Raw genomic sequence first — 8903 nt, forward strand, 5'->3', positions numbered from 1 at the left:
GTGCACTCAGCACCAGCCATCATTCTCACACACACTCACTCTCACACACACAAACTCCCAGTATGCAGCTGCTCGAACTCCTGAAACGCTTTGCATGAGGTGGCCGTTTCTCTGGAATCTTATGATCCTACATATTGAGGTAAGCACACAGGGGCCGGTCAGTACCATGAATCTTATGGACCCAGAGGGACTCTAAGTGGTAATAAAATGGTATCACTGTGGATGGATAAAGCTTAGCTGCTGCAGAAGCACTGCTGGGACTTAATGCACAGGATAGAACAACTTCCTTCTGTCAGCTGGTCCATGATCAGTCTGTGCTGTAGTCTTATATATGTTTACGTTGAATAACTGCTTTGCTGTGATCAGTGTTTAGATGTTCTTTGGAGTAGTGTAGATAAGTATGTTCTTTAAAGAACTACAGTTACACGGTTACTCACATGCACCTTTGGATATTTGTTCTATTTTACTGACTGTTTTACAAATCTATGAGATTGTATATACAAACCAAATATTTAAGGTAATTTTATGCTGTTAAAGGATGTGCTTCATAAATACTCCTGATTGGAATGCATTTAATTCAGTAAATGGACTGCCCCCTTGTGTAGTCCTAGCAGCTGTAAAAGTCTTCGGAGCCCAAGTGCTTTTTGCAGTCATAGTGTGACAATTTATTGCTCTAATTTTGGATCCAATCCAGCGGACCTGCTGACTACAGCACCACAGTCAACGAACTTCAGAGGATGAGAGCTTCTTTTGTTTTCCTTTTCTGGCTTACAGACCAGTAATGCAAAATGAATAGCAAGTGGCAGACTTATCAAATCCCAGTGAAAATACTACCTTCTTAAATAATTTCCTAAACTTCCCAGAAAGTGTCTGACATATCTGTTGGTTTTTTAGTTCCACCGCTGTTCCACACCAGCACTGTAACTTTTGATCAACATCACCTAAAGGGAATAAACCAAATCATAATTCTCTAACTTTCCATCCAGTGCTGGAAACCCCCCTTTTTTGGGGGTCATCACTAACTAAAGGCTTCTGTTATACATATGTGTACAGATGATGTATGAAACAACAACAACTGCACTGCCACACCTCAGGGCTTTGTTTCTTTGTCATTGATCCTTGGCGCTGACAGCTATTTTTTTTTAAAGGAAGTGAGCCCTTTGCTCCTCTTTACTCATTTGAAACTAACTGCTGAATTACACATAAAAATCTGTCTGTGGTCCCGTGTAGTGTCCCCTCCTTCAGAGTGTGAGGGGGACGGGCTCCCCAGTGGTTACGGCTCTAGGGACTCCATCCTCAGAGCCAGCACAGAGAGGGACTGGAAAAGACGAAAACGGGGGCAACTAGGGCGGCTTAACAGGTGAGCACCACTGTTATGATCGCATCTGTTTTAGCTATTCATGACATGGATCGCTTATCTTTTATAGATACTCGTGCAACATCTGTTCAGTTAAAGGCAGGTCACAGAGCAGGCTTTATGTGCTGGATGTTGCATTCAATGTGTGTCAGCAGAGTGGTGATGACTGAGTCCATTTAATGCCTGCTGTGGACCTAATAGTCTGGCTGCTGCAGGCGTGTGGGCAGCCTGGGCTGCTGTCAGGCTCCGTAGTCAGTGTGTAACCAGTCTACTTGTGTGGTTGCTGATATTTCAGCTGCAGCAACTCCAGTGCTGAGGCTGGCAGAGAGAAGCAGCAGCCAACGTTTGGACTGAGTGGAGGTGCAGCCATGCGCTGCTCCACCCTGCTCGCCATCTTGACGGGGGTTCTTCTTTACTTGGTGCTGGGAGCTGTGGTGTTCCGTGCCCTGGAGGCTCCGCAGGAGGAGGGCGTGCACATGAAGCTGCAGGACACACGCCGGGACTTCCTGCTGAACTTCTCCTGTGTCGACTCAGACAAGCTGGAGGTTCTTATAGAGGTACAGAGAGGAGCCATTCACTATCTGGCTTTTATTTCGAAAATGTAAAAATTGTTTCTGTTTCTCTTTTACAATCTCCATCAGGTACAGCGTCATATTGATTGCTACGATACAATACTAAACAATAAGACACGAAACGATACGATACGATACGATACTACATGACACGATATTACCTGATATGATACTGCAACTAACTAAATCGAACAGCATACAGCAAACTTTGAGTTACTGAAACTACACATTTTGCATTCAAAAAGTGACTCTAGCTTTGCCCAGCTGCTGCTTTCTGTTAATCATATATTAACAAACTCCAAACAAGTGTCATGATGACCTCTGATGCCGACTGCCTCTCTAGCTAAAAATACACTTTTGCTGAGTGCGTGACACATACCTGCTTCATGTTTTATACGCACTGGCTGAGTTTGTGGATCCTTAGGATGATCATTCAGATGTGTAACGTGTTCAGTGGAGCTTTGCTGGTGACACAGTGCAGCGGCACAGCACGACGACTATGAGCCAGATAACAGGTGTGGTCAGAGCAGCTATGCAAGGTTCCTTTCATGAGTGTAACTGCGTGACAGCTGATCCACAGATGGGTCGAGCGTTGGCAACCTAGCTGTGATCCTGAGACGCTTGTCCTCACTCTAGAATGAACATTGTAAATTACTGTTTACGCTTGCAAAGCGATCTACGCATGAACTCGGCGACATTTGGGAAAAGGTTAAAGGGATCAAAGGACACCGAAGCACGCAAGCAGGTCTTGTTGTATTTTGTGTTTATTTAGAGGAAGCACATGAGCGATTAGGTGTCTTTTTTTTAAATATCCAAATGAATAGGTGAGCACAGTAAGAAGTCCAAGCTGAAACACTTTCTTGTTTCTCTACTTGTAAAAAGAGCATTTGACAATTTGCTTGATTAAAATCATGTAGATACTAATATATTGTGCTTTTAAAAAAATGCACTCATAATATGCAGCCAGTGATGTGATGATAGCGTCCGTTTGGTTCCATCAGAAAAAGAAAGAAAGGATTGGGATGGTTTGGGTGAACTTTGCACCTCAGTGCACTTATAGAAGTGGGGACACAATGCACTTAATGTCGGCTTACACGAAAACTGCTATTGAGCCACTGTGGATCATGTGTCACCGAACTGATGTTACATTCAGATGTTTCATCTTCTAGTTGCAGTTTCCTCCTCAAGCATCTGTCACATAGCACACCATACTTTATCAAAGATCATGCTATATTTTCTACCAGCAGATATTGATGTGGTTGATCATGTGACATTTATTTTATTGAAGAATTTATTAAACAAAAGTATCATTGCCTTGATGTAGGCATGTTGTGTAATTGTCTAATGTTATTTTTGGACACTGAAAGAATTTTCCGGAGGTCTTCAATTCAGGCAAAATTTGTGCAGCTACTTTCTGATTCGTCACTGTAAATGTTTATCTGAAAACCTTAGGGAGCTCTTCAGATCTTGGCAAGATGACACCACCGTACCAGATAGAGCAGCAGACTCGAGATGTCAGATTTAAATAAGAGCTTCAGCTGTCCCTCCGTATAGACATTCTTATCACTGCCAACCCCAGATTCTAAATTTATGGATTTGAAAGGCTAATAAATAATGAGGTGTGCTTGGTGAACTTTCTCCACGTGACTTTTTTTCACATGGTCTGGCTATCAGTGCAGGGTCTCCTTTTGTATATCAGTATAAGCTGAGCTTAGATAAGCGAAATTACAACTTTTACAGCTGCCAGTTTGTACGCTGAAATTAAATAAATATAAGAATATAGATAAATATTAAATCTTTCAAGCAATTCATGAAGTCAGTGTGACAACATCCCCTGGCTCAATTTCCTTCTTTATAAAGTTTTGCTGGCTATCTAAACAATCATGTGACATTGACAAATGATTGTCAATAATAAGCAGATTAATTAATACTTCTATATCACATACATTTGATAGCATGTAAAGTATGAACACCATTGTGTTTTCATAGTTGCTGTTTGCATGTATGTTGTGTATTTCACTACATCTGTGAGGGAATTGTGTCATGAAAACCTGAACCTCTCACTTCTGGTTAGCATTCCCAGGACGTTTCTTGAACACAGTTACTAAGGATTATATTTCTGGCTCCAAATCATCCCTTTCTGCGGTACACAGAGTACACAGGCTGAGACTGAGGTGCGCATGACTAACCTCATAATTTGCCTCTCGCTTTTAATGTAACTTGAGGAGTAAAAGTAACCTAATTATCGTATGCTAAACCCTCTGGACACAAAACCTCACTGCAGTGTCTTCCTGTATCCACTAGAATGCAGGTAAATTCATGCAAAGTCAGAGCTCACTGATACCCGAACAGTTACAGCACATATCTTGTAATTACAGTGTCACTGATTTGATTCCTACTTCAAACCTACTCTTTTAGTCAGTTGTCACTGCACAAATAGAATTTGAAAGGGTGAGAAGTTCAGTCAGTTTCTGCTAATCTGTTGGGACAGACGTACTTGGCAGTAGACATTTCTACAATCTTCAATCTAAACTTTTAATTGATTGGTTTTAATGATTTCTGCAGAGGCCAAGTTAATTCATAACCTCATCATGCTTAGGTTTATGTTCCGATAATTTAATCAGGGAATTTGATTCTGTGCTGTAAGCGGTTCGATATGCCCGGGACAGAATGGAGCCGTCACAGCTGCTCATCGCCGCTAACTTCCTGCTTTTGATCATGACAGTGCATTTTGTACCCCGTAGCAGGGATGGGTTCATTCATTCGTGTGTTTGTTAATGCCTCTTTTCCAGTGAAACATTAATTATTGGAGTGTTTCATCAACTAAGTACTAACCTTCCCCCCACTGTCCCTTCCCAGGAGGTGGTGGAGGCCACTGGAGCAGGTGTGGATCCCATAGGCAACGCTACATTTGTCAGCAAATGGGATCTGGCCAGTGCCTTTTTTTTCTCAGGGACCATTATCACAACCATCGGTTGGTGTCCAGCTAAAAGTCCTTGTTCATTAAATTTAATTGCATGATGGGACTCATTAATTACATCTGAAGTCTTTAAACAACTGCTCTTCTACCTCTGATCCCACATGTGCAGGTTTTGGAAACATTTCTCCCAAAACAGAAGGAGGGCAGCTGTTCTGCATCTTCTATGCCCTGGTGGGAATCCCAATGTTTGGTATCCTGCTCGCTGGAGTGGGAGACCATCTGGGTACTGGGCTGAGGAAAACTGTGGCCAAGATAGAGAAGCTCTTCCTGGTCAGAGCTTCAAAAAATATTTAAAATGTCTTCTTTACTGCCACTGTAAACATACTTATCCATAGATTTTATAAATAATAGATGGATCTAACATTTGGGTCTGAAGAGTGAAGCCAATACCTTACATCATCTAAAGCCTACACCTGTATTTGAAAAGAAGAAATTGGTCTCAATTGCATAGAAGCGTTTGGTTCCCTTCATCCAAAACATTTATGGCCTCAGTTGATGGTATCAAGTCTTCTCAGACATAACAAGATTTTTATTTTGTATATTTGGGGTCCAATCAGTGTCAGAAATGTGATAAAATAGGATAAGATTCAGAGTCGGCATAGCTTGGCAGGCTGGTTTCTCAGTCAGACCCAAACCTCGTTCATGACGTCTGGTTTCAAAACGCTAAAGAGGAGATGGCGAAAAGACTGAACTCAAGGCTTAAAAAATGACTTCACAAAGAAATGAGTGACATCACGTCACCACGTCCATCTTTTATATACAGGCTATATATTCATGGAACTAATTGGTTATCCTTTTCTGACAGAAATGGCGAGTTAGTCCCACCATCGTGCGTGTGATCTCAGCTGTCCTGTCCATCCTGTTGGGTTGCGTGCTCTTTGTTGCGCTGCCAATCTTCATTTTTCAAGAGGTGGAGGAGTGGACCCTGCTGGAATCAGCCTACTTCGTGGTTATCACCTTGACCACAGTGGGGTTTGGAGACTATGTTGCAGGTATATAATCAACCACCCACGCTGGTTTGCAGTGGTGCACACAGAATAGGAAAGTGGAAATGGAAAAAGGCCATCTGTCTCAGTATTATTTTAGTTCAAGCGGTGGCCCTTTATCATTCTAGCCAGTTACAAGAAATGGCTTTGGTCTCTGTTGATAGTTCCATTCTTTATAAGAGCTTGAAGGGAGGTGATCCCCACCACCCCCTCACCCCCACCCAATCCATGTGTTTTGATACTGTCAAAGTTTTTAAATGGCTCCTTCTGCTTGTTCTGACATATTTGATTATTATAAAACTTTATTACTGATAAGCTGACATTTGAAACTTTGATGCTTTTATAGGCGGACTTTATTTCAGTACCGGATAATCAGCTGTGCTATTTATTCGAGAGCAGTTCGTCATGTAAATTGCGCAATAATATGTAACTAAGGCTTTCGACAGCTGGAGGAACAAAACACCAAAAAATACAGCATGAGAGAGGCGGCAGTAGGGATAGGCTCCAGCCCCCTCCATGACCCTAAACTAGATAAGTGGGTGGGTGGATCTGGTGTCAGGTTTTTCTTCAGACAGTCAGTGCTCACCCTTACTTTATGCAGAGAGGACAGGTTTATTTCACCCCTGAGGTCACATCAGACCACCAGTATCTCCCCAATAATTAGTCTGCAGGATTTTTTTGTGCTTGTTTTTGTTTTTATTTTTATTAAGATGAGATCCTTTCCACTCTCCACACCCTGTGCACCACCACGGATGCCCATAGCCTGCCACTAGTGTACATCCTGCTTTATTAGGCTCTATAAAAGTGATGCAGCTGAAACACAATCATAGCTTCCAGATCAGTATAGCTTATATCATTTACTTTTTCATACTTTTCTTTTTCGTTGAAGGTATTGATCTGTTGATAAGTAGGAGCTATGACTTAATTAGTCATCCATAAATATAGCTGTCAGTCGTGGTGCATTAAGTTCACTTAGCGCGGACAATGTCGTAAATTATTTATGATGATTTTCTTCACAGATGAATTATTGATTAGCTAGTCTGCTATCTTAACAGTTTATTTACTCCATGGAAATGGATGGCTTCATGGGCGGATGTGTGAATGCGCTGGCCCCTTTTTACCTCCTGCTTCTGTATAATGTGTCTTTGTGTCAAAGGGGATTCAGGAAAGGAAGGCAGCGACCACTGGTACAAACCCTTGGTGTGGTTCTGGATCTTGTTGGGGCTTGCATACTTTGCATCTATCCTCACAATGATTGGTAACTGGCTCCGGGTTCTTTCAAAGAAGACCAGGGCTGAGGTACTCCTGTTCTTTTATGCCTGTTTTATCACCTGCTGTCTCCACTACTTCCTCTCCATCACCTCTGCTTTCATCCTTTTCCTTTCAGATGGAGGAGTTGCGAGCCCACGCCACTGACTGGACTCAGAACATCCAAAATATGTCGGTGGACTTTCGCATGCCAGGAAAAATCGATGACCCCTTTAAACGGCGTAGGAGAAAGCGCCGCCACGGCCCTCGAAGCCATGGTCACAGTGTATCAGCTAACGGGGTGCCTGAGGGGCAAGAAGAGCAGCGTGAGAGTCAGGAAGAGTCTGGGTCATATTCGTCTTCATCATCGTCCTCCTCTAATGAGTCAGGGTCTGGATCGGAGACAGATTCTCAGGCCACTCAGACGGAGCGAGTCCCAGAAGAAAAGCCTGCAGAACCCAAACAGGAGGAGGCTCCTCCTGACCCCCACCTGTCCCAGCCTCTGGACTACTTTGGTGAAAACCTTGCATTTATTGACGAGTCCTCGGATACTCAGAGCGGCAAACTACATTTGGATCCCCTGCTAAATCCAACAAAGCCCAATCCCCGTCAGCCAAAAAGGAGACGCCACAGAAGGCCAGTTCCTCAGAGGAACCACAAAAACAACAGCCCCAACAGCACTAACAAGAAGGAACCCAATAGAAACCCCAGATCCGTTCCAGATTTGCCACCCAAGCCTTGTGAATGATAGCAAATGTATTGAGTCTCGTTTGACAGAGGAGTTTTAATTGTAGAATATATAGTGCCTGCATACAGACATTCAAGATAAAAACAAGATGTCGAAGCCTTAGCCACGTGTGGTTTTGCATTTAATGTTCTTAGCATGTGAGTGTTTATGCCTCCCTTAAAGGTGATGAAGAGATTTTCATGCCAGTGTTCCCTTTACTTGCTGAGGAGTTACTGCTCTCTAGTGGGCCAGGACTGAAGTGCAGTACGACTCTGTGAACAATCTTTATAGTAGTCACGATAAACTTTATACACCAGTGTGCTGAAGAGAGGCTTCTCTGATCTGTGACAGTAACTACTGAATCCCTCCAACAAATAAACAGGTACTCGAGATCCTCTTGTACATTTTTGGTATGTATTGAAATCTTTTTTAAATCCTGTAAACTGCATTATATTTAGATTTTCATGGCCAAATGCATTGAATTCTATTGCACTACATACATCTGCCTAATAAAGTTGTTTTTAATAAAACAAGAAATGAATTGAGCATTTTATTACCAATAGGCAAATATAGTAATCATCTTATTTATATTTAAAAAATATTTTCATTTTAACTGTGGGCCCACTATAATAAAACCCCAAATCTCTATAGTAGATAGTGACAAACAGAGGCTTTTCTGTCATTAGTTTGTTTATCTCTACTTAATTCCTTTTTGTAGTAGGAATGGCAAGGAGGGGTGGAGTATTTACCAACAGGAAAAGGTGCAACACATGGAAATAAATTTAAAAGTTCAATTTTCTTTCTTCTTCACATTTTTCAAAGATTTCCAGCATCATCCCCCATCTCTCACACTTCTGTTCATTCCTGTTTCTGAATTTAAATCCATTGAGCTACTTTGACCGTTCTGTGTAGAATTTGTATGGGGGACATACATGTTAGGTTAACTGTTGATGCTGTGGGTGTGAATGCTTGTGTGTCTCCTCGTGTTAGCTCTATGATGAACTAGTGACCTGTCCAGGGTGTACCTTACCTT

At 42.2% G+C, this 8903-nt stretch overlaps 1 protein-coding gene across 2 annotated transcripts; it reads left to right on the forward strand.

The window, feature by feature from the left end:
• kcnk4b (potassium channel, subfamily K, member 4b) lies at positions 1 to 8407 on the forward strand. Of its 2 annotated transcripts, XM_080307027.1 has the most exons (8): positions 1 to 139; positions 1231 to 1360; positions 1653 to 1914; positions 4789 to 4903; positions 5019 to 5179; positions 5715 to 5901; positions 7052 to 7194; positions 7283 to 8407. In XM_080307027.1, exons 3-8 carry the CDS (start codon positions 1726 to 1728, stop codon positions 7889 to 7891), a joined length of 1404 nt encoding a protein of 467 aa, XP_080163153.1. In that variant the 5' UTR covers positions 1 to 139; positions 1231 to 1360; positions 1653 to 1725; the 3' UTR covers positions 7892 to 8407. The 2 variants fall into 2 exon arrangements, with proteins under 2 accessions (XP_080163153.1, XP_026038637.1); XM_026182852.2 differs by lacking the exon at positions 1 to 139 and having other exon boundaries at positions 1186 to 1360.
• Positions 8408 to 8903: the final 496 nt, after the last annotated feature.

The sequence above is a fragment of the Astatotilapia calliptera genome, chromosome 10, assembly GCF_964374335.1.
Source record: "Astatotilapia calliptera chromosome 10, fAstCal68.1, whole genome shotgun sequence".
In the NCBI taxonomy this organism is placed as follows: domain Eukaryota; kingdom Metazoa; phylum Chordata; class Actinopteri; order Cichliformes; family Cichlidae; genus Astatotilapia; species Astatotilapia calliptera.